Genomic DNA, 25,913 nt, shown 5'->3' on the forward strand with positions numbered 1-25,913 from the left:
TCCATAAAATGTATATAGTATGTATAAGCTGGAAGTAGAAGCCTAAGCGTTGTTGTTCACTAGTTTATTCCAATTAGGGGAGGGGTGATAGGGTTAGAAAGCAATAATGTAAAATATTTTTTAGAAGCTATCTTTATCTACATATACACACACAGTTTGGGGTCACTTAAATGTCCTCAACTAAATTGATCAGAAATACATTGTAGACATTGTTAATGTTGTAAATTACTTGTAGCTGGAAACAGCAGATTTTTCAGCTGTGCTAACAATTGCAAAAGGATTTTCTAATGATCAATTATCCTTTTAAAATGATAAACTTGGATTAGCTAACGCAACGTGCCATTGGAACACAGTGATGGTTGCTGATAATGGGCTCTAGATATTCCATTTAAAGAAATCTGCCGTTTCCAGCTTCAATAGTCATTTAGACCATTAACAATGTCTACACTATATTTCTGATCAATTTGATGTTATTTTATAGGGACAATTATTTTTTGCTTTCAAAAACACAAAAAAATATTTGGCGGTTTGGAAGGGATGCTGACAATTACGTCGATGGAAGCTACAATCTGCAATATTAAAGCTGATCTACCCCCTTTAAAAAAAAGTGATCACATGCCCAGACACATTTTGAGGGTCAGGGATCATTAGTGCAGTTGACTTATTTCATTTCTGTTGTCACTGTGCAGGTTCAGCCCTCTTCACTGGAGAGGTACGATATTTTTGTCTTCTTTTGTTGAACACCTATAGGGAGTGATGAGTAGACAAAGGTTACTTCAGTAGCCTCTTGTGGTAGCATTTGAAAGATAAAGGAACAAGATAGAGACATACCTGTATCTGCAAGCGTTATGCAACTACGCGCTTTGTCCAGTTCATCACCTGTTATATTGAAGTGGTTTTGAGGGACTGAGGGCAAAGCGCTCAGCAGATCATCACAAAGAGAACCAGATTCCCTGACAGGTGAAAGAGGGTGTGACGGTACTTCAGGTAGCGTAGAAGGCTCATCCAGATTAGAGTTCTCCAATAAAAATCTTAGCTCATCCTCCAGTCCGTCTGTGTCTGCATCCGCTAAACGAATAGGATCATTGATCATTTGCCAGACTCTCTGGACATTGGCCATTTGATTATGAAATTGTTTCAACACTACAACTAAATAGCTGTATAATATGGAATAGGACATACTTGAGTTGAGTGCTCCACCAGCCAGAATTTGGTTCACTTCATCCTGAGTGTCACACAACTGTAATATCAAACAGTGAGAAAATAAATTTAGACTGGTGTGGACATGCAACAGTTCAATAATAGCATCTAAATGCAGTCCCGGTGAAGAAGAGTCTGACCTCTTGGATTTGATCCACAAGGCTCTCAGCTCCTTCTACTGTCACATCCTTCAAAGACAGTCGCAGGGCTGACACACCAGCCTGATACGCCTGTATCACCTAGAGGCATGCAGAAAGATTTATATAAAGAGATCACAAGACCTTAGTTCCTGTATGTGGGACATTGCCCACAAATTACCCACATAAGCTTGCTCTATTTTGGTAAGATTTTTGAATGTTAATGTATCAAGTGCATATTCACTAGTTTGTCGGTCTGTGAGTTTGCGATCTTGTCTAGGATTCCCTTCACATTTTCCAGCTGGGCATATAAGTGGTCTGCTTTCTTCTCGACTCTCTTTCGGCTTCTCAAACACCTTAGAGCCTGGGGGAGAGAAATTAATTGAGGTTTCCCCGACAGCATTTGAGTTGGTGAAAGACAAAAAGTCAACACAGGATCTGAGGATTGTAAATTGACCTGAGATTTCTTCCCTTCCCGCAGCAACACCCTAGCTTCTTCTTTGTACCTACAGACATAACACAGCACAAATCACACAATCTTGTAACATCACATATTTGACAACATTAAATGATGGGTCACACTGCACGAGGGACGCACTTCTCTGCCTCTAGCCCCAATGCATCCACCCTCTCTTCAAGCAGTCTCTCACTGCGCTGGAGTTGGTAGATGCCTAGGTCTACATCACTGACAGGAGACACATGATTCTGTCCTGGCTGAGAAAACTTCACAATCTGTACAGACAAAAAATATATACATTGGCTCAATGCTACACTGAGACAGTGACATTATCCTCAAAGAAATCTGTGTGAAAGCTAGATAATGGTATGAGTTACCGTACATGTAATCATATGCTCACTTAAATGAATGATTCTATTATCCTCACCTTCTCGCCTCCATGCAGTGATACTGTCACCTGCTTCTCCCTCTGCAGCTGTAGCAGAGCCATACACAAGGTACTCTCGTCAACACAGACATGGGACGACAGTGTACGGAGCTCCTGGAAGGACAGGAGAGAGTGGTTGGCCACTGGGGAGCTCCGGTAGACACCAAGCAATTCTGCTGCCTTCTCCTGGAGGAAAACATACAGAACATAAGTAAGAGGTTAGTGTTACATATTAGTTTCCCCTTAACAAGTTTTAAATTAACTAATTATAATACACACCTTTACCAGTTCGATGACAACAAACAACTCCTTCAAAGTAACCCCACTGCTACCAATAAGAGTTGAAAAGGTCCATTTTAAAGGCTTCACCAACAACAGGCCAACACCCCAAGACACCCACCCACAGTCTACATTTGTGGCAAACTCTGACTCTCTTTGTATCTTGCCACACCTGCCAGAAATACAAACAAATACAGTCAGGTAAGGAAAGTGGGACTATAGCACTTTTAGGTAGGCAAAATTTTGCTCACACATTAGCAGATTGAATTTCATTGATATCATACCTGGCCATGCACTGAATGACAGTAGCCAAACCCAAAGGCATAATTCCTTTTCTCTGAAAAATCTTGTTCAGCTCCTGCAAATTAACACAGACGGTTCCGCGACTCCTGCAGATTTTAAGAATGAGTGATGTCCAGAAATCCATTTTACTGTCCCAATCTGTTGTGCTGACATCTCGGTTTTCTTTAAAGTCAGAGAACAGGAAATTCATCCGTTCATCGTCCTCCCACTCAGGTGGTAACGCTACTTCAGTAGACATTTCTTCCCCAAGATTTGATGGAACCATTTCTGTACAGCAAGAGACATAATGAGAGTGAAATGCTAACGTTAGCTAAGCTAGCAGGCAGAATAACAAACATTAAGTGACCAAGGCTATATCAAACTGAGCTGTTTCACTAAAATATTCTATAATATGATTTCACCCAGAGGATCAGCAAGCAACCATCTAACCAATACCTACTGACTATGTGCTCCACAACGTATTGTTTTGAAGTTAGCTTCTTCTTCTGCTGCTGCTGCTTCTTCCTCTTCTTCTTCTTCTTCTTCTTCTTCTTCTTCTTCTTCTTCGTCAATGAGGTTTAACGGCGGTTGGCATCCAATAAATGTCACATTACCGCCACCTACTAGACTGGAGTATAACTCCCTTATACTTTGCTTGAAAATAAAACATAAAATCTACAAATACCCTACACTCACTAAAAACCCACCACCCTACTCCACTATTTCAATCTACCTAGTCCTACCTCAGGCCAACAGCCTGAAAGGATGAGACACCACCACTCAACACACCCTGTAACTCTTCTGACGTCAAGTCTCGTACACCAAAATACCCCACTGCAGCTGCCACCACAACCTCAATTTTCTGTGACTTATGTTCCATCCATGCAGTACAGTTGATAACCATTGCATAAATTGCTAAAAATGCAATCTTACTGAAGCATATATCACTTGTTGGTTTATCCCTCTGTACTGGTACAGATCTACTACTCACACCACTTCTCTCAGGATCCCTCCCTCTTGACCCATCTTCCACTACTTTCTTCACTGCCTCAGCATATGACAACTTCTGCTCTACTCTAACCCTGGAAACCTCAACCTGCCTCTCTCGCACCGGACATTTCTGAACCCCAGGCCCATGGGCACCCCTGCAATTGACACATACCACTACTTTCCCCAATGCAACACATTCCTTTGTCTCATGCCTTTCTCCACACCTCTCACACCTAGTAACCTCCTTCCTACATACTGCTGCCACATGCCCAGAAACTTGACACCTGTAACAATGTAATGTATTCAGCACAAATGCTTGTATTGGATAATTTATATATCCTAACATCACTTTGTCAGGCAAACACTCAACATCAAAACTAAAAGAGAACAGACAACTGGTACGGCAATTGCTCGGCCTCTGACTGCAAGGCACTACAGAGGGTAGTGCGTACGGCCCAGTACATCACTGGGGCTAAGCTGCCTGCCATCCAGGACCTCTACACTAGGCGGTGCCGTCATAGACTGTTCTCTCTACTACTGCATGGCAAGCGGTACCGGAGTGCCAAGTCTAGGACAAAAAGGCTTCTCAACAGTTTTTTACCCGCAAGCCATAAGACTCCTGAACAGGTAAACAAATGGCTACCCAGACTATTTGCATATTTGCTACTCTCTTTTACACTGCTGCAACTCTCTGTTTATCATATATGCATAGTCACTTTAACTATACATTCATGTACATACTACCTCAATTGGGCCGACCAACCAGTGCTCCCGCACATTGGCTAACAGGGCTATCTGCATTGTGTCCCGCCACCCACCACCCGCCAACCCCTCTTTATGCTACTGCTACTCTCTGTTCATCATATATGCATAGTCACTTTAATCATATATACATGTAAATACTACCTCAATCAGCCTGACTAACTGGTGTCTGTACGTAGCCTCGCTACTTTTATAGCCTTGCTACTGTATATAGCCTGTCTTTTTACTGTCGTTTTATTTCTTTACTTACCTATTGTTCACCTAACACCTTTTTTGCACTATTGGTTAGAGCCTGGAAGTAAGCATTTCACTGTAAGGTCCACACCTGTTGTATTCGGCTCATGTGACAAATAAACTTTGATTTGATTTGACAACTCTTATTCCACAAGTCACGCCGCCCTGTCTGTATCGCACCAAACAACGAGCATCACAAACACCGGGAATCTTCCCCTTCAGTTGGTCAATTTTTCCATTTACCCCTACCCCAGTAATCACTCCTTTGAATGGCGCCATTTTCTTGAGAGCAAAACAATTCGCATCTCTTGTCCTTGAAGTTAGCTTGCTAGCAGCTTCTTCTTGTTATTCTTCTTCTTCAGTATATTGACAATCACAGAATTTAATCTACGTTTTATGTGGGATTGAAACAGGATTCCCCCCAAAAACTGAACAAACTACCAAATACAATTAAAAAATAAAAAATAAGATAAAACTATATCAAACAACCTTTCTGTAAAAACAATAAAACAGATCTGATCCCTACACAGGCTCAAGGGAAACCGGGGAGGGTGGGTCTTTCGGCACCAGTACCCCTTGCAAGTCTTCAGATGTAAAATCCTTAAGTCCCCAAAAAAATTCTGCCGCAGCCACAATAATGTCCAGTTTCTTAGACTTCTTTGAGATTTGCCCTGTACAGTTTATAATGGTGGCAATGAATGCAACAAAATCCACCTTTTTAACATACATGGTATCTTTTGTCTGGCAGAAAACATTTACTACAGGCTGTGGTGTATCCACTACTATACAGTATCTTCACTAGCATCACATGTTTTCTCCAGGAACTCAGGATCATGATCCCCACCACAATTGCAATACCTTGTTGTCCTTCTACACACCGTTCCTCAGTGTACGCTGTTCGTCTGCACACAATTGAAACATGGTCAAATCCTTTACAATCCTTACACTGCAGTGGTTTGGGGATGAAAGCTTTTATGGCGTATCTTACATAACCAAGCTTCACATGTGTAGGTATTTGCTCTTTATCATAAAAACAATAGGACCGACTTTCTCCTTTTTCCCCATTCACCCAGCAGGTCAGACGCCGGGCACTAATCACACCAGGAATTCTCTTCAGGTGTTCAACATCCGTCGTCACCCCTAAGATTACTCCTTTGACAGGTGCTCTACTCCGAAGTTCAAAACTTATTTTGTCCGGATTCTTTTGAGGCCCACTGCAATCTTCCTCTGCTCTTAAGAAATACAATTAATCAAAATAAGACTTCTCCTGGTCACTCTGACAGACCACTTTTCCAAGCGCATACTTCCCCATTTCCGACACGTCAAATGGGTTTCCCATATACGCATCCTTACTCAACAAAGGCATCCCAACAAGAAGCGATTCATTATCATTCACACACGTATCCTCCACTCCAATTTTAGACCATTCCCTTTTTGTTCCAGTTTCGATACTACTGTTGTCTATTCAGAGCATTCGTCTTCACCAAATTAGCTTGACGCGCTGCTTGATTTGAACTCATCATCCACTTCCGCCACCTTCCCACTTACAGTCACCTTGCGGAATGCAACCAACCCTCCCTAGCAGCTGCCAGCTCACTTCCTCAATGTCAGATTTGTGCTGTTTCTGTGCATGTTCACGATGGTTGGAAACAGAGGGCGTGTTCGAGCGGATCACTTTTGTCAAGTCGGTGACAAAAAGGTGGGTTGCATTACCATTATGGTTATAAAAATTGTCCGACTTCAGACTCATGTGATCAAAGGTCATGCAGTTTTTGATTTAGTCGCCTTCAAGTCAATGCAGTTGCTTCTCACCACCTGCACCATACAGCCATCACCTGCCTTATAAAAAAAGATTGCGGTTTTGAAACTGCAGTAAAAGTGCAGTAACTGCAGTCGACTGTGGAATTTTGAATGCAGTTATTGCAGAATAACTGCAGCGTACTGCAGTTATACTGCACTCTAACTGCAGTTACATTGCAAAATTACTGCAGTAAAAAAACAAACGTATTTTGGACACAGTATTTGCAGCATACTGCAGTTATTCTGCACTCTGACTGCAATCTTTTTTTTGTAAAGGCTGCATTGTGGAAGGCACTATTTGTCAACCTATCATTAGGGTGTTTTTGTTTGATCCATGCTAACCTCATCCCCAGGCTAGTATTGCTGGCGCATATGCCACGATCACGTCCTATCGGAGTTATCAAAAGGTCCTAGTTCTGAAATTTCACTTGAACAATGCTTCCCATTCAAGAATCACATTGAAGTTCCATTCTGAGGCGGGACTGAAACAGGAACCAACTTTGCCTTGATTCTAAAGCTACAGAGCAAGGCCGGCATTATGGGCGGGGCTTATGGGGCCTGGCCCGCCCTACTATACCTCCTTGCCCATCCAAATCAAATATTGAAATGTTGATCATTTATTTGACCGAGACACAGCCGACAGAAAGACGCATCATTCTAAGATAAAGCATCCGAGGGAGCGAAACAGCGCCCCTCTGTTTCCCTATGTGTAGACCATGTATCTGATTCTGTCTGGACCAATAGAGTATGGCATGTCATACTATATCTGACCATACAGCATCAGCTACATGGGCTCCATTTAGTAAGAAAGAGGGGCGCTGTTTCGCTCACTCATTGGCCTCTGCAGGCTCCAGTGACACACACGTATGATTTCTGCAAGTATGATGAACACACGTATGATTTCAGTTTGTGAGTCAGTGATATGGGAGTTGGAGCCATGTTCATTTCGATATTATAAAGAAACACTTTTATAAACAATTACATCACTGCCATGTTGATCCTATTAATTAAGCCTTGCTGTTGGAAAACAACTAGAGTGTCCAACTTTTTGCGGTTGCAGATGCACCTCTCCGACTTCACCCACCGATTTTCATCTATAGTCGGCTTCATTACTTGCTGACCAGACCACTCGCGCGCATGTTGATTTTGTCCTCCCACACCAGACGTGAAAAGGATACGCAGGTTGAAATATCAAAAATAACTCTGAACCAATTATAGTAATTTGGGGATAGGTCGAAAAGCATTAAACATTTATGGCAATTTAGCTAGTTAGCTTGCTGTTGCTAGCTACTTTGTCCTGGGATATAAACATTGGGTTGTTATAGTCCGACAATTAATCCAGGGCTCCTTAGTGGCGCAGCGGTCTAAGGCACTGCATTGCAGTGCTAGAGCTGTCACTACAGACCTGGTTTGATTCCAGACTATCAAAACTGGCCGTGATAGGGAGTCCCATAGGGTGGTGCACAATTGGCCCAGCATTGTTTGTGTTAGGGTTTGGCTGTGGAAGGCTGTCAATGTAAATAAAAATGAGTTTTTAACTGACTGATAAAGGAAAAATAAAAGGGAAACAGTTTGTTTTCTAGTAATCTCTCCTCCTTCAGGCTTCTTCTTCTTTGGACTTCATATAGAGGATGGCAACCAACTTTAAGGTGCATTACCACTTCCGACTGGAGTGTGGACTTCAGTTCATCTTTCAATCACCCACGTGGGTATATGCTCCTAAAAACCAATGAGGAGATGGGAGAGGCGGGACTTGCAGCACGTTAAGCGTCACAAATAGAACCAAGTTTTATTTTAGCACACCATACCGCTCGAGTCGCGTGCACGAGCTTGGCAAAATACATTTACATTTACATACTATTGCAAAATAAATGTATACATACATGCCTGGTGTGGGTGGACATGGGGCGTGCTTGAGTGGTAAGGCGAAAGCAACCAACTGTAGATGAAAGTCAAGGAGTGAAGTAGGGGGGGGAAGTGCATCTGTGACAGCCGAAAGTCAGACACTAATGTGGTTTTCCAACAGCAAGGCTCAATAAGATCAACATTGCAGTGTTGCCATTGTTTATAAAAAAATTCTTTATAATGTCGAAATAAACATGGCTCCAACTCCCATATCACTGACTCACAAACTGAAATCATACTTGTGTACTCTCAATCAGTGAGAGAGAGCATCAAATATCACATTCCTTTGTATACATCCACTGTATACGTGAATCATAGTTGGTTCCTGTTTTAGTCATACCTTTGGACACATTCGTGTGTGTCAAACAAAAACAACATAATGATTGGTTGGCAATAGAGCCTACCATAATGCAGGTGATGGCTGCAGTTGGTAAAGAGCAACTGCAGAAACTTCATGACTTTTGATCACATTTTTTTTTAACCTTTATTTAACTAGGCAAGTCACAAATTCTTATTTTCAATGACAGCCTAGGGCAGAATGACAGATTTGTACCTTGTCAGCTCAGGGATATGAACTTGCAACCTTTCAGTTACTAGTCCAATGCTCTAAACACTAGGCTACCCTGCTGCCCCAGCACATGATTGTTGTAAAGTTCATGCAGTCGACATGTACTTTTACCCCATAATGCAACGAACTTTGAAAGGTGGTAACCAATGATGGTCACTGGCAACTCACAAAACGGAGTTTTATTTCAATGTGGTCCTTGCTATCCGGGATTCTTGGGATGTCCAAACTTGGACGTTACCCCATTGAAGTTAAACATTTTAAAAGGTTAAGGTTAGGGTATGGGTAGGGGTTAAGATTTAGGGTTTAGGATAGGGACGTCCCAAGGATACCAAATAGGGATAACAATTTCACTGGTCGTCTTAGAAAAAAAATTATGTTTGAAAACGGATTATTCTTTATTTTTTATAAAAAGTACTAATGATGGTTGTACTGTTGCTTCATTAGTTGTATGCATGTGCTTACTGTGACTGTCACCCATATTGACTAGATAGCTGTAGTAGGAAGTACCCATAGAAAATGACAGTGGCCTCTAGTGGCCAAAAGCCCGTATTAGCATGGGTAGCGCCATTGAGAGCTTCCACTGGCTGATCAAGGAAAACTAAAGTCCAGAATAATAAAGTTCAGAATAGTAAACCTTAGATGCAGCATTTTTAATAGGACATTTATTACTTCAGATACGTACAAGTGGCAACAATTTTCAGGGCAAATATTTAGCTCTCACACTATATCCACTTCCATGGTGGTAAGGGTGATTTAGGCTACACTTTAGTGCACCATACAATCGCTATACTAATAAAATAATAACCCACATAAAATGTGTAGATATGGTAGACTATATAAAGAATAATGTTGAACCTAGTTATTTTATATTTGACATAGAGAGTGTAACTTTTCTCCATACAAATGCAGTAAAGGCCAATCACAGAAAAATGTGTAAATGTCAACTATGTAAATGAGGATGTTTAAATTGAGTATTTATTGCAAGTTTTTTAGTTAATATGGGTGCACTATTACAGTAGATGCATGGATACATTACATTACGTACAGTGTAAAGCTACATAAAATGCACAGAGGAGAATAACATAAAATGTCTGAAGACAAGCTATAAGTTATGTAGAATCAAAGTGCACAGAGATTTGGCCAGAATTTGGATGTTGACACATTCTCTAGGCAAAATTTTGAACGTTTAGCAAATACAGACATGAGGAGTCAAGCCTGGATTTGAACTGATTCTCAATTGTTGGGCATTCAAATTGGGAATAAAAATGTTTGGGCAATTGACTGCCCGTGTAGTTCAGCCACAACATACAAAGTGTACATATTCATGCATATGTTCACATATATGACAGGAGCTTGACATAACCTTCCAGTACTATTCAGTTCACATAAATTTAGAGAAATCTGTGTAGCCTAGCTACATTCTAGATTAATGAAAATATATTGGTATCAATCATGATCAACAACATAGAGAGATACATGTTATTTATGACAAAAACATTGATAGCTCTTATTACCTGTGAAACATTATAAAACTTATACAGAATAAGCATTATTTTATAAAATATAATTTACTGTAAAGATACCATTATGGCATGCAGATTACAGTTTATATTGCTTTGAAAATATATTAACTAGCATTTCATAGAATGTCCATATCAAACTCTATTTGATGTGAACAGTTATTTTCCTATTGCATGAATGAGATGAGGGCAGGCCCCTAATGGCAGGTAATTCAAGAAAGAAGATGAGTAGGCAGCCAGTAAATTGCGATAAACTTTAGTGAATTATTAACAGAATATATTATGTTAATAGTTCACTAAAGTTTATTGCAACGTACTGGCCGCCTACTCGTCTTTGCCCTATTGCATGAATAAAATGATTTTATAACAGTCAATAGAAAACCGTTCAGTAGATGCACATGCTTTTCACATAATCTGATGTTACTTATATGTTTTTATTTGTACTATATCTGCACCTTCCATTATATTTTCCATGTAGCATGAATTCATGGTAAATAGAGTAAGTAGTGATGTTGCAAAGTGATTTGACACGTATTAATCATGGTGATATGTTTTGTCATTACACATTAATTGATTCAATCAGAGACATCAGAAGATATCATGCATTTCCTGTTTGTTAGTACTCACTCTTCAAAAGTGGTTAACTAACCTAACAGGCATTTAGTCACATGGCTTAGATGATTTGCTTTTCTCCATGGGCCCGATTCCGACCCGAGTTAACCTTGCTTAAATTGAACATAATTCCCTTATTATGCACTTTTCCCTCTATGCATATTCTGACAAATTTAAGCATGAGAATAGCATGCTATTCACCTGTAATTGGTTGGGGGTGGAGATCTAAGAAATGAAGGTGTGGCAGAGTTGTGTCTACAGATATGCCATATTCTGATCTTGACTTAATTCCTTCATAATTCCACCACCTTTACGCACGAGGAAACCATGAATAAGGTCGAGCGAACCTTCCAATTCCAAGAGGAAAAAGCATCTACTTAATTTTTTTCTGATAGAAATAACAGCATTCACCATGCACTGTAATTTACAACTTGATAAGAGCTATTGATAACAGCTAGGTAAATGAGTAATCCGTTTTTGATAAGGGAATTGTAAATATAAATAACACTTGTGTTAGGTCTATTTTACCTTATAATCTCTGGAGACGTGAAACCAGTCATATGGCAGCAAACTGAAGCATATGAACATATCAACTTTCCCACAGTAAAGGTTATGAAGTACTGTGCCGTTATGCAGAATTTAAATTGTACAGTCTTTTTTTAACTTGCAGGGATGGGCACTCTCGAATGTCTTGAATACCGTGACTTTCTCTGTTTCCTATTTCTATCATGTGAAATATTAGCCACTATCAGTATCAACCGTCAGTACTGTAGGCCTAATAACAACACATATTCAACTGACAATTTACTTTTAGTTCCCTTTAGTTGGTATAACCTTCATTATCATTCCATTTACTTACATTGTTGTGTTTACCTTCATTTGTTTCCTCAGTAAACGCCGTCACGGCTGTGTGGTTGTTGCTGAGAATCATTAGTAACAGTTGATAATATAAAAAGACATAATTCAATCATTACGGAGTGGAGCGCAGACCAAGCTGTAATAGTTTGAACCCCATGCATGGCGCAGTACTTGGCCGTGTCATCACACAGTTCCATGGTTAGTGCAGGCGAGAGGATAGAACACTGTTGTACACTATTCTCCCTGTTATAATTCTATGTACACTAATCTTCCAACATTATCATGTGTTGAAGAACTGAATGTGGCAATTTTCAGAATGAATTAAATCAACATTTTCTTTCTTTCGTGCGTAAAGTTTCTCTAAACCTGTTTTTTATGATTCATAAATACTTTCCTAAACCCAAATAATCTGCACGATCAGAGTATTTTTTGTATCTACCATCTACCAATTGGTGTTTTCTTTCATTGATCCCTAATATTTTGAACCCGTTCTCTCGAGTCTGTCGACAAAATTCAAACTAAAAGGTGCATTGTATTTAAAGGGATGGCTTAAGATAAGTGCACTGAAAAAAATATTGAATGAAGATTCCATGAGAAAATCTGTTGGCTAGCAAGTGGGAGGGTTTTCAGGGGTTGAATGGAATTTATTCAGAGTGTGCAAGGTAGCCACACCTGCAGAGCGCGTTATGCAACTAAATAAGGTAAGTCTGAATACAAAATACTAAGAAATGCGTCGGAAAGACGTGTGTAGGAAATTTGTAAATTCTTAAGTTGGAATCGGGCCTCATAAGAACAGAACAGACACATGAATGGTCTCAGAGATTCTGACTGGATTGGTCTATTTGGCACTAAGATCCACTATTAGGTGCTGGTAGGCCAGGGTGTTGCCTTTGAAGCTGGCTGCCAGCAGGATGTCTTTGTTGTCCACTGACACCAAGCTGAAGGCCCGGGGTGCTCTCATGTTGAGCTCCTGGAAGAGCTGGAAGCGCTGGGTAAGGTCGTCCCACAAGTAAACTCGAGAGAAGGAGAAATCACTCCCTAAGAGGAGATACTGGCGGGGGCCCACGATGAATGGATACACAGCCATGGAGCCACGTGAGGGCAGGGTCTGAATCTCAACATAGCGCTGCCCCTCCCAGCGGAGAATCTTGGAGTCGCCAATGAAGCGTGTAAGGCAGAGGTAGAGAACTTTGCGCACCCAGAAATGCTTGACCATCTGTACGTCAGCAGTCTCAGTGATTTGGGAATGAAAGGCAAACTGGCGCAGGCTGCGGTTCCACTGGTAAACCACTGGGGGCTGGGAGGCACTGGAGAGAATGAGACGCTGCTTCCCCTCCACATCTAGGAACTCCACATGGGTGTCACGATGCCAGGGATGAAGGGATTGGTGGGAGTAGAAACCGTTGCTGTTCCAGCGGTATATGCTCGTAGAGCCTGCCTTGGAACTGTCTGCTACTGCAAAGTACCACTCATCATCCAGCTGGAAGGTCTCAACAAAGTTGGGTTTCCTCACACGTGTGGTGTCAATGTCCTGAATCTTCACAAATCGCTGTGGGTCCTCTTCCCACCTGTAACGGTATCAATCAGGTCAGCCATCCCTAAATCATCATTGTAAACATCTAACCTTAAGTAGATATCCACAGACTTCCAGTCATTGAGCTAATGCTAGTTAGCATTGGCTCACGAAACTACCTCTAACTTCCTTCATACTGGACACAGAAACATAAAAATGGTATCCACAAGTTCATATGACTCTGAGAAAGTAGATAAAGGGCCTCATTGCCAAAATCTCGAAGTATCCATTTAACACAATTTGTGGCTAAGAAAATGAACAAGTCAATGACACTGTATTGCTTATAGGAATTGGAATAAGTCTCACTTGTAGATGTGGGATCCTCCAAAAAGTTGAGCCACAACCATGTAAAGAGTGTTGTTTATTACCACAGGCTTGCAGTAGACAGCGGAGCGAGCTAGGAGAAACACAGAAGCAGAAAGTAGCAAGTTTAGTTGACTTCAGTATCCTCTGTGTACTTAAAGAAGTAGTTTGTTCCCAGATACAATGTAAATTCCCTTGGTCTATAATTAAATGATAATAGTTGAATGCATTGATTGTCTTCTGGCATGAATACTTATTTTTAGAAGGCATCTTGGAAGAAACGTACATGTTATATTATGGTACATCCGGAAGACCATTTCCACATGATCCCATACAAACAGTGTACAGAACCCAGTATCAGGCTGGGCGAAGGCCACAAACTGATCGTCGTTGAATTCATAGGACTCCACTGACACAGACTGGAAGGGGAAAGTTTCATAAACTGCAAAGTCTACAGGGGAAGAGAGAGATGAAGATTATCAACCTGTAAATGAAGTGCCTTGATGTCCTGTGAAATGAATAATTGTTTTAATAATTGGGGACAAACCTGCGCTGATACAGTTGAAGTCTCGTGGGGTTAGATCATGGATTCTGCGGCCTTGGAACTCAAATGGGCTGGCACAGTAGATGGCAGGGACAGAGGTGTTGGACTTCTCCATCCAGTCCACAAGCCACTTGATTTTACAGTCACAGCGGAATGAGTTACCCCGCAGGTCTCTGGGTAACACATAGAAAAATATCATTATTGTCCACCTATGACACAGTTCTTAGAAAACTACAGCAAATCTACAGCACTTCATAAAGTGGGTAATAACATGGTAATAGTATGTTAATACTAATAAGTTATAGTTACTTGTTTTAAAAACATAAAATCACAAGATGAAACCAATGATGATAAGGATACCATGTTCCCTTTTAAAAATATATGTACTTACAAGTCTGTCAGAATGTCAAAATATTTGAAGAGTTCTCGTGGAAGGAGCTGCAGGTTATTATTTGACAGAGAACTACAAAAAACAGAAAATGAATAATGTCAAAACATGTCCATGCAATTCAAAACTAGTATTCTTCCATTGATATTTACAGAGAAATAGGCAGAAGATATACTCACAGGTGAGTCAAGGATTTAAGCCCTCTGAAGGTGTGCTTTGACAGGGCTTGGATGTCATTGTTCTCTATAAATCTGATGGCCATACAGAGAGAGAGGATCACTCATTATACTGTGTCACACATACACGGACTATACCAAACATTAAGAACACTCCTCCCTTTTGCCCTCAGAACAGCCTCGATTTGTCTGGTCATGGACTCTACAAGGTGTCAAATGCGTTCCACAGGGATGCGGGCCGATGTTGACGCCAATGCTTCCTACAGTTGTCAAGTTGGTTGGATGTCATTTGGGAGGTGGACCATTTTTGATACACATGGGAAACTGTTGAACGTGGAAAAAACAGCTGCGTTGCAGTTCTTGACAAAGCCGATGTGCCTGGGACCTTCTACCGGTTCAAAGGCATTTATATATTCTGTTTTTCCCTCTGAATGGCACACACACACAATTCATGTCTCAATTGTCTCAAGGCATAAAAATCCTTCTGTAACCTGTCTCATCCCCTTCATATACACTTATTGAAGCGGATTTAACAAGTGACATCAATACCTGGATTCACCTGGTCAGTCTATGTCATGGAAAGAGCAGGTGTTCTTAATGTTTTGTGTGTGATAGTAGTGTAGATCAGTGTAGATAGTAGACTTCTGAAAAAATGCAAGCAATCATGACAATCAAGATCAACCCAGTGAATGAATGACTCAGACAGACAGCTTTGTATTAATAGTGGCATCTCAATGAATGTGTATTCTTATGATAAAAACATGCTTTCTGGTAGAACTCGGGGTCATTTGCCAATATAATACAATCAAGATCATTTGAATACATTGCCATTTCAATCATACATAGTACACAGCCTTCTTCTCCATATTCAGAGTATATAATATTGGTCTTACTGAACCTTTTATCATAATTGTGTCTCTGTCTGTCCCTCATTTATTTATTTAATTAAAAAGCTGGTTACCAAGGGGCTCATGTCCTGCTTCTTGAATCTTAAGCAGCTATAATGGGAATGGACCTGGGCCTGGCTGTTGGCTGGAATGTCTGCAGTAAGAGCAGCACTGACCTTGAGTATAAGCCAAGTGTTGAAGAAGAGGGGGGAGGGGATCTAGGAACAGCCACCTACTGGCTGCGGTGAAAAGTGTTCAAAACAAACAAGCCATCATCCCCCCACTCACATTTTTCTAATGAAGTTAACATAGCAGGTGTATGTTTTGGATATACAGTTGGCAGTACTTAGTACTTAGTAGGGTGCCTCTACATGGGTTCAGTAATGAATATAAATATTGCCTGAGCCCTGTATCAAAGTTCAGGTGACAATTGACTACAAGTGTATTCTCTGTATTCATTCTGGATCTGTGAAGCATCCCAGGGCTACACAGTGTGAGCTCAGCCAGCCTGCATTCTGTCTCCTATATTGAGCAGCACTGAATATGAAGATATGAGTTCATTAGCATTCACAGTGAGGAGCCACCTTGGGTAGAGCTGGCAGGGCGATGCAGAGCCCTGGGGCTGAGCTGCAGCCAGAGCCACACAATCATTTTATGGAGCCTAATGCATTGCTTCCGTGAAAAGCAGCTAATGTGATGGTATCAGCAACCTCATATTTCCTGGGGCCCAACTTCCCATCAATTAACAAAATGGTATGCTCAGCTTCATCAGGCCCCACAAAGGCAGTCAAGGCTCTGTGGTAGGAGGAGGATCAATATCCAATGCTATTTACGCGATCCTTGTCTGGCTGAGAACTGGATCTTTCATTGTAACACCACTACCTCATCCTCTCAGATAGAATGGTTGTTGGGGGTATATCTGTGGTTGAATAAGGGCACAAAGTATGACACTTACAAGTACTGCAGGTGTGACAGACCTGCGAAGGCATCATCAGCCACAACAGTGAAGGTGTTAGAGTTCAGCAGACTGCAGAGAGGGAGAGAAAGAGAGAGGTTTATAACACACTGGAAGGAAATCTGTTTCACTTTCCTTTTCAAATGCTTAATTTAACAAAATCTCCAGAAAAATACTGCTGGAGAGGTAAAAAAAAAACATGCTAATCAATACCGGCTACTGTAAATGTGCATTTATTTACACAGGATTACACATGGACACAAGTAGTGTACAAAACATCTCCTCCAGTAACAAATAAATCACCTGAATGGTTGTGGAGTGAAAATAGGAAGAGCTATTCAATTTCAAGGAACAGATCAACTGTTCAATATAGTATAGGTCACCTCCTGAAATTTCAGCCTGTTTTGGTGGGATGGAGTTTTGTCCTGCCTGGTGACATCACCAGGTGATTAATTAGTTAAAAGACCAATAAGAAAGAGAGTTCCAAACCTCTCTGCCAAAAAGCTAGTTTTCAGTTTTCCCCTCCTCACTCAGACCACGCCCAGACAGTTCTAGCAAAATTCTTTCTTGAGAAAATTGCTCTTTGCTAAGAAGCTTTGCTAACAAGCTCCTTATTTACCATTTTAATGGAAAACAATCACAGTAAGGTACTTAATTGTTACCCAGAAATGATTTGATATTGAGATAAAAACAGCTGCATTGGGCCTTTTAATATGAGCTCAAAACCACAAAATGTGAAAACACACACACGCAAACACACAAACACACACACTCCATTGAATCTGCGTAGACAGATAAGCCATTGTTTAAACAGAAGAGAACTGAAGGGAGTCAGTCATTGGCGATGACACTGATACAGAGCCACTTTACTTTCACTACTGCCTTGTCACCACTGTTTTCAATAACAGTTTATTTCAAGAGATTTATAGTGCTTGTATTGTCTAACAAATGTTACTTCACGACTTGTGCTTTTTATCTAGTTATCTGTATGTGTATGTTTAGCCCTCAATCTTACTACATGTATTATCTTGATTTTGGTCTCCAAAACAACAGGCGAGATTGGTCTAGCTGATTTTTTGTTGTTGTATAGAAGATGGTGTCTTGGAGAGAACATGTTAAGCCTTTTCAATTTAACCCAAACCACAGAAGTAAAGTTGAGACTGTTTGCTCTAGTTCCTCTAACTCAGACAGGAAGGGAGAGAATGGGATGATGGGATATGCATGAATACTCACAGAAACTGCAGAAGGTGCAGGTGGGAGAAGGCTCCCTCTGGGATTGTAGTGAAGGCTGCATTCACCATCGTCCTGAGGAGTACAGACAATCAACTTATCATCATTCAGACTCCATCAATTAACATTGAGTCAATTTCATAATCCTTATCCAACCCCTGTTGTGCGAAAGGGCTTGTTGCTCCATGCTTAAAGTGGATGTATGTTGCCAGTCAGCCACAGAGGTTAGTGAATTTTGTATGTTTATTAGCATAACTTTTGGTTAAAAGTTGAAAGGGAAAAATAAGAATTGTTAGATCCTGATGGATGGTGGTACTGCATCACACCTAATCAATATAAGGGGATGGGGCCTGCATGGGAATGTTCTCCTCAGTCCCCAGGCACAGTCAATCTATTGACAGAACTGAACATGCAGCATGGGATGTTTTACCAAGAGCTCCTGTGGATAAATCTGTCTTACTATTTGAATTTCAAGAAGGGCAAAATCTTTTAAAACTAGGACACAGTTTCCTTATTCACAGGTCCATGTCTTCATCACTTTACAATGAGGCCACCTCCACCTTGCAGTGCTTGTGCACTTCAATTCCCCAAACTCTTTAAATGCAAGAACATAATGCTCAATTACAGAAAGATAATAAATTCAGTCAATAGAGACAAAAATCTAAGTAAACCCAAAATTCTTGTATAAGTAAAATGTATGCAGATAGAGTATGCTATCTACTACATTATTGGCTTCCATTAATTGAGTGCGCACTATTTATCTAACCTTTGTAAGGTTACTATTCCTTGGAGGATACACAGGTCTTTTGCTGTGAGATGTGAATCTATTGTAAGTGTCTCTCCCAGGAGGGCTATGGCACATCCCATTGCTCTACTCCAATCAATGTAGTCTCATTTCTGCCAGCTCCCCCTGACTTCTGTCCAAGAATGAGGAGAGACTGAGGCACAGTGCCCATTTGTTATCTTTTATTAGCATTTGTGAACGTCATCTTTTCTTTCTCATAATATCTCTTTAAAATCTTTCAGACACACGTTCTTGAGGAGCACAAACACTGTCTTTCTCTCTTGAGAAACATAGTATTATATAATATAATCTGAAACTGTTTAAAAATGTTGTAGACATGAAGTATAAGCTTTTGGTAAGCAGAGTAGACTGCAGAATGTATTGTAAAAGTGTCGCCTATGTTTGCGTGATGTGATGTCATCCGTAAAAACCATGCATGACATCACAGTCTTCATGTACATTATCAACAGCTGGTTTTATCATTTTGGAATGAAATGTAAGGAATAGACCAAAAATCTGAAAGAGGTATACATGAACAGACACACACAGAGTGATCAGTGTTGTACTCACAGGGAGATGATCCCAGGGGGAAAGCTCTTGGGGATAGTCTTGGTATCCACACAGAAGGCACTGTCTTTGGTGCAGGAGCAGGTGGTAGGACAGCGGGGGATTTTGGGGACCCTCTTGGCCCCAGTCTCCCCCACCAGGCAGAGAAGCAGACATAGGCTGGACAACAGCTTCAGCCATCCCGGGACCCTTCTCGATCCGGCATTCAGCATATTTCCTCTACGGATGTATAGAGGCAAAGGGACTGGTGACAAAGACTGCTGAGCCTCAAGAAGTTGTATTTTCCCTTCAAAGAAGAACAAGACAAAATCTCTGTTTACCTTGTAGCAGCAGCAGCAGCAGCAGCCGCAGCAGTAGAAGTGGTGTTGCTGAGCTATCGAAAGACTGTGAAGAGTTGGGGAGAGAGAGTGAGAGAGAGAGAGAGAGAGAGAGAGAGAGAGAGAGAGAGAGAAAGAGGGCAGTCGGATGGTATCTTCACTGAATGTGTGTGTGTGCTCTGCAGCTTCCCTGGATGTGTGTGTTCTCCCTAGAGCTGCTGTCAGAGTGCAGACTGCGGGAGCGAGGCTGCAATTCCCCGCACTAGGACCTGTACGCAGCGCCACTGACTCTGAATTATTTACTATCGTACACAGTAGACTTAAAAATATGACCAGGGAGGCAGCCAGGCAGGGGGAGGGGAGAGGAGGAACAAGGCAGTGTCAGGCCTGGCAGGCTGGGTGGGAATGGAAGGGTGAGGGGGTTCTGGGGCCTTTACACTGCCTCAGACTCTCTCTCTCTCTCTCTCTCTCTCTCTCTCTCTCTCTGAGCCTGTTATCATCCTGATTGGGATTGGAATTATGGAGACAATGAGAAAAATACCACTTTTAACATTTAAATGAGAGGAGATGGGCAAGGAAGAAAGCCTCACAGAAAAATAAAGGAAAGAGTCATAGGAAAGGATAATAGATATTAGGATAGAAGAGAAGAGAACAATCTCTTAGATAACATCCACAAGGGCGGCAGAGTACTGAGAATCACTGTAGTAGCTACCGCACATCAGAGCTAAGCTGCTGGCCTCATTTCAAACTTGTGTTCTGGTAGTCAACTAGTAATAGTAATACACTTTTTGAAACAATAATAGAGCAAGTTATATTTTTATATTAAACATTGTATTTGTATAAGTAATTTACTACATAACCCATGAATCAGTAATTGCCAGTAACAACATATATTACCTCTTCTTTTTATTTACATGTAGGACAATGGTGCACTCATAGGCAGATTTGGAGGATGATTCAGAGCATGAACAACCCAGATTAGAACCTATAGAATTCCATTGAATCCTATATACAGTGCCTTCATAAAGTATTCAGACCCCTTGACTTTTTCCACATTTTGTTACGTTACAGCCTTATTCTAAAATATATATATTTTTATCCTCAGCAATCTACACACTATACCCCATAATGACAAAGTAAGAACAGGTATTCAGACATTTTTGCAAAGTTATGAAAAATTAAAAAAATACTTATTTACATTATGAGAATTGAAATTGAGCTTAGGTGGATCCTGTTTCCATTGATCATCCTTTAGATGTTTCTACAACGTGATTGGAGTCCACCTGTAGTAAATTCAATTGAAAGTATATGATTTGGAAAGGCACAAAACTGTCTATATAAGGTCCCACAGTTGACAGTACATGTCAGAGCAAAAACCAAACCATGAGTTCGAAGGAATTGTCAGTAGAGCTCCGAGACATGATTGTGTCAAGGCACAGATCTGGGGAAAGGTACGAAAACATTTCTGCAACATTGAAGGTCCCCAAGAACACAGTGGATTCCATCATTCTTAAATGGAAGAGGTTAGGAACCACCAAGACTCTTCCTATAGCTGGCCGCCCTGAGCAATCGGGGGAAGAAGATGGGAAAACCTTCTAAAAGGACAACCAGCACTCTGCAGCACTCCACCAATAAGGCCTTTATGGTAGAGTGGCCAGATGGAAGGCACTCCTCAGTTAAAGGCACATGACAGCCCGCTTGGAGTTTGCCAAAAGGCACCTAAAGACTCTGAGACCATGAGAAACAATATTCTCTGGTGTGATGAAACCAAGATTGAACTCTTTGACCTGAATTCCAAGCGTCACGTCTGGAGGAAACCTGGCACCATCCCTACGGTGAAGCATGGTGGTGGCAGCATCATGCTGTGGGATGTTTTTCAGTGGCAGGGTCTGGGAGATTAGTCAGGATCGAGGCAAAGATGAACAGAGCAAAGTACAAAGAGATTCTTGATGAAAACCTACTCCAGAGCGCTCAGGACCTCAGACTTGGGGCAAAGGTTCACCTTCCTACAGGACAAAGACCCTAAGCATACAGCCAAGACAATGCAAGAGTGGCTTCGGGACAAGTCTCTGAATGTCCTTGAGTGGCCCAGCCAGAGCCCGGACTTGAACCCGATTCGAACATCTCTGGAGAGACCTTAAAATAGCTGTGCAGCAACGCTCCCCCACTCAACCTGACAGAGCTTGAGAAGATTTGCATAGAAGAATGGGAGAAACTCCCCAAATAGAGGTGTGGCAATTGTTTTCATACCCAAGAAGACTCGAGGCTGTAATTGCACCAAAGGTGCTTCAACGAAGTACTGAGTAAGGGTCTGAATACGTATGTAAATGGGATATTTCTATAAACCTGTTTTTGCGTTTGTCATTATGGGGTATTGTGTGAAGGATGAGGGAAAAAAACGATTTTATCCATTTTAGAATAGTAAACTAAATGTGAAAAAGTCAAGGGGTCTGAATTCTTTCTGAAGGCACTGTAATCTATAGGATATGGAAATAAAAATATGGAAAACTGAGTCGAATCCCCACAAGGAGGAGCTGTTGGCCATATAGTGGAGCTGTGTGGATCCAGAAGACAGTAGTTTGATGGCAGCCAGAGGAGGGGACATGACAAGAGTAGAGCTGCAGTGCCAGGCACAGACAGCTTTCCCACACAACAACAATGTTGTCATGAGCAGATAGCAAGCATTTTCAGTCTGCTGCCTACTGTCTACCATTATCATGTAGCCTAGTACCCAACACTGTTTTAGTAAAAACAATGGTTTACCTTGATTTAAACAAGGAGTCACCATTGAGTGCTGGGTCTCTTTCACAAGAGAGCCTTGCATATACAATTTATGAGACAAAATCTAATCAAAATCAGAACAATTGTAAAACTAAAATACAGCACGACACAAATATTCAAGAAAAACAGTTACATTCCTCGTACGAAGGTCCCCAATCAATATTTTAAATTGCCAGAGCGGCACCAGAAAATCCAACTCAAATGCATTTTGTAGTTGGTTCCAGCAATGAGGTGTAAAACTAAAAGTGGATTTACCTAGTTCAGTGTAGACCCGAGGAACCTCAAGAGATCGCCAACCCTTGTGAAAGGGTTTGTATCATGTTTTTATACCTGGAAGCTTGTGTAGTAAAGTTTTGTACACAAAAAGGCAGTAATGAAGTGATCTACGAGACTTTAATGAGGACTAGCCAACCTTTTGATACAGAATGCAGTGTATTAAAACTGTCACCTGTGATAAAACGAATGGTGCTATGGTAGACAGCATCCAAAGATTTATGACTAGTGGCTGCCGCAATCTGGTCAATGGTGTCACCATAGTCAAGAACTGGTAGGAAAGTTGACTGTACAATCTGCTTCCTGCTATTTAGGGAGAGGCAAGATCTATTTCTAAAAAATAAGCCCACTTTATATCTTAGCTTTCTAACTAGCTCATCCATATATATATTTTTTTACATTGAATCCAAATTCCCAGATATTTATTGGCGGAAACCCGATAGATTGGGAGAACCATCCAATGAATAAATATGTAGTCCATCTGAAACATTTTTTGCGATAATTAGAGAACAACATGTATTTAGTCTTGCCTACATTAAGTACAAGTTTTAAACCACCCAGAGCTTTCTGTAAGGCAACAAGGTGCAGCTCTAAGATAGCTTGGTCAACAGTTGGGCAAGGGCATACATAACATGCATGCAGATTAATATTAAGTACAAATTAGACTATATTGATTGGAGTAGAGCAATGGGACATGTCATAGCCCTCCTGGGAGAAAAGTTTTAACAGATAGACTAATGTTATTTATATAAATAGCAAAGAGAACAGGTCCCAATACTGACCCCTGCGGTACACCTTTTGTAATATCCAGGAAACAAGGCTTAACCATGAGAAATCACACGTGTCCTGTCTGACAAATAATTCTCTAACTACTTGCAAGAAGCCTGATCCAGGCCTATTTCAGTCAACCTTTGAATGTGATGGCCAACAGTATCGAAGGCCTTGGAAAGGTCTAAGACAGCACAATAAGACAGCACAATGATTTTATGATCTAAGCAATTTAACAAATCATCTTAAACAAGTATAGCAGCTGAAACAGTCCTATATCCACTCCAAAACTGGAGTGATGCACATTAAGAACAGAGTGCGCAATGTTATTTTCTGAAAGTTGGTCAGAGATTCTAAAACTTTGGAAAGGCAAGATCATTTGGAAATTGAACAGTAGTTATCTAAATCAGAAGAATCTTCTACTTTATGTAGGGGGAAGACGTGCCACTTTCCAGATATTAGGGATAACACCAGAAATGATTGTCAAGTAAAACATATACAGTAGGTAAATGATTCTGCAATAAGTGGGGCAGAGAGCTGCAATAAGGAGGGATCAAATGAATCACCCCCTATGGATTTGTTTACATTATTCTTTAGCAAAGCACATCATAGAGTAACAGACACATCATGACAACAACTGTTCTGAGGAGACTGTATGAATCAGGCCTTCATGGTCGAATTGCTGCAAAGAAACCACTGCTAAAGGACACCAATAATAATAAGAGACTTGCTTGGGCCAAGAAACACGAGCAATGGACATTAGACCAGTGTCAATGTGTCCTTTGTTCTGGAGTTCAAATTGGAGATTTTTGGTTCCAACTGACGTGTCTTTGTGAGACATGGTGTGGGTGAACGGATGATCTCTGCATGTGTATTTCCCACCGTAAAGCATGGAGGAGGAGGTGTTATTGTGTGGGGGTGCTTTGCTGGTGACACTGTCTGTGATCTATTAGAATTCAAGGCACACTTAACCACCATGGATACCACAGCATTCTGCAGCGATATGCCATCCCATCTGGTTTGGGCTTAGTGGGACTATCATTTGTTTTTTCAACAGGTCAATGACACAACACACTTCCATGCTGTGTAAGGGCTATTTCACCAAGAAGGAGAGTGATGGAGTGCTGCCTCAGATGACCTGGGCTCCACAATCCCCCGACCTCCACCAAATTGAGATGGTTTGGGATGAGTCGGACCGCAGAGCGAAGGAAAAGCAGCCAACAAGTGCTCAGCATATGTGGGAAATCGTTCAAGACTGTTGGAAAAGCATTTCAGGGGAAGCTGGTTTAGAGAATGCCAAGAGTGTTTAAAGCAGTCATCAAGGCAAACGGTCGCTATTTGAAGAATCTCAAATATAAAATATATTTATATATTACACTTTTCTTGGTTACGACATGATTCCATATGTATTATTTCATAGTTTTGATGCCTTCACTATTATTCTACAATGTAGAAAATAGTAAAAATAAAAACCCTTGAATGAGTAGGTGGTCTATAACTTTTGACCGGTTGTGTAATTACTTGTGTCTAAATAAAATGATTCAAAATACGTCACCAGAGAGCATAGGCCTATGCGTAGCTGATTAGAGTTGCAGCTGTCAGTGAAAAGCAACTAAAATAAGTGTGAAGATAATGTGTCTTGAGTATGATTTAAAATGTTGAGACAAGGAGGGATGTGTGGCTAAGATGGCACATCTCCCTCCAGAATGTATGTACTCTGCTCTCCAGAATGGCTCAGCTGTTTCCCGACAATTCTTGCGCAGTCGTTGTTTCATTGTGTGAATTGTTTGCCCTTTGATTTTTTTTATTTTTTTTTATCAATTCCTCATTACATACAGTTGAAGTCAGAAGTTTACATACACCTTAGCCAACTACATTTAAACTCAGTTTTCACAATTCCTGACATTTTATCCTAGTAAAAAAATCCCTGTCTTAGGTCAGTTAAGGATCACCACATTATTTTAAGAATGTGAAATGTCAGAATAATAGTAGAGAGAATTATTTATTTCACCTTTTATTTATTTCATCACATTCCCAGTGGGTCAGATGTTTACATACACTCAATTAGTATTTGGTAGTATTGCTTTTAAATTGTTTAACTTGGGTCAAATGTTTCAGGTAACCTTCCACAAGCTTCTCACAATAAGTTGGGTGAATTTTGGCCCATTCCTCTTGACAGAGCTGGTGTAACTGAGTCAGGTTTGTAGGCCTTCCTGTTCGCACACGCTTTTTCACACATTTTCTATAGGATTGAGGTCAGGGCTTTGTGATGGCCACTCCAGTACCTTGACTTTGTTGTCCTTAAGACCAAGCTTTAACTTCCTGACTGATGTCTT

At 40.9% G+C, this 25,913-nt stretch overlaps 2 protein-coding genes across 3 annotated transcripts; both read right to left on the bottom strand.

The window, feature by feature from the left end:
- Positions 1 to 377: 377 nt before the first annotated feature.
- LOC112262940 (charged multivesicular body protein 7) lies at positions 378 to 3,346 on the bottom strand. Of its 2 annotated transcripts, none has more exons than XM_024438823.2 (11): positions 3,243 to 3,346; positions 2,785 to 3,070; positions 2,501 to 2,672; positions 2,222 to 2,407; positions 1,936 to 2,069; positions 1,795 to 1,843; positions 1,582 to 1,701; positions 1,341 to 1,439; positions 1,183 to 1,240; positions 832 to 1,068; positions 378 to 744 (listed from the first exon to the last, which is right to left on the bottom strand). In XM_024438823.2, the coding sequence occupies exons 2-11, from the start codon at positions 3,066 to 3,068 to the stop codon at positions 692 to 694; spliced, it is 1,392 nt and encodes a 463-aa protein (XP_024294591.1). In that variant the 5' UTR covers positions 3,069 to 3,070; positions 3,243 to 3,346; the 3' UTR covers positions 378 to 691. The 2 variants fall into 2 exon arrangements, with proteins under 2 accessions (XP_024294591.1, XP_024294592.1); XM_024438824.2 differs by having other exon boundaries at positions 3,239 to 3,327.
- A 6,335-nt stretch (positions 3,347 to 9,681) lies between these two features.
- Positions 9,682 to 20,026, bottom strand: lgi3 (leucine-rich repeat LGI family, member 3). The gene is made up of 10 exons (XM_024438825.2): positions 19,759 to 20,026; positions 19,442 to 19,657; positions 18,091 to 18,162; positions 16,858 to 16,929; positions 15,019 to 15,090; positions 14,843 to 14,914; positions 14,455 to 14,624; positions 14,194 to 14,358; positions 13,911 to 14,001; positions 9,682 to 13,599 (listed from the first exon to the last, which is right to left on the bottom strand). Exons 2-10 carry the CDS (start codon positions 19,648 to 19,650, stop codon positions 12,870 to 12,872), a joined length of 1,653 nt encoding a protein of 550 aa, XP_024294593.1. The 5' UTR covers positions 19,651 to 19,657; positions 19,759 to 20,026; the 3' UTR covers positions 9,682 to 12,869.
- Between the last annotated feature and the right edge of the window lie 5,887 nt (positions 20,027 to 25,913).

Source organism: Oncorhynchus tshawytscha, linkage group LG12, assembly GCF_018296145.1.
Source record: "Oncorhynchus tshawytscha isolate Ot180627B linkage group LG12, Otsh_v2.0, whole genome shotgun sequence".
Lineage (NCBI taxonomy): Eukaryota > Metazoa > Chordata > Actinopteri > Salmoniformes > Salmonidae > Oncorhynchus > Oncorhynchus tshawytscha.

What these genes read in the sequence shown, in the direction of transcription:
- LOC112262940 (XM_024438823.2), bottom strand. Translation starts at nt 3,068, where the DNA reads ATGGTTCCATCAAATCTTGGGGAAGAAATGTCTACTGAAGTAGCGTTA. An exon ending in TTGTCATCGAACTGGTAAAG is followed by an intron (nt 2,408 to 2,500) that starts GTGTGTATTATA and finishes GTTTTCCTCCAG; the next exon opens with GAGAAGGCAGCAGAATTGCT. An exon ending in TTGTGGATCAAATCCAAGAG is followed by an intron (nt 1,241 to 1,340) that starts GTCAGACTCTTC and finishes TTGATATTACAG; the next exon opens with TTGTGTGACACTCAGGATGA.
- lgi3 (XM_024438825.2), bottom strand. Translation starts at nt 19,650, where the DNA reads ATGCTGAATGCCGGATCGAGAAGGGTCCCGGGATGGCTGAAGCTGTTG. An exon ending in TTTGACATTCTGACAGACTT is followed by an intron (nt 14,625 to 14,842) that starts GTAAGTACATAT and finishes TGTGTTACCCAG; the next exon opens with AGACCTGCGGGGTAACTCAT. An exon ending in CTTCAACTGTATCAGCGCAG is followed by an intron (nt 14,359 to 14,454) that starts GTTTGTCCCCAA and finishes CTTCCCCTGTAG; the next exon opens with ACTTTGCAGTTTATGAAACT.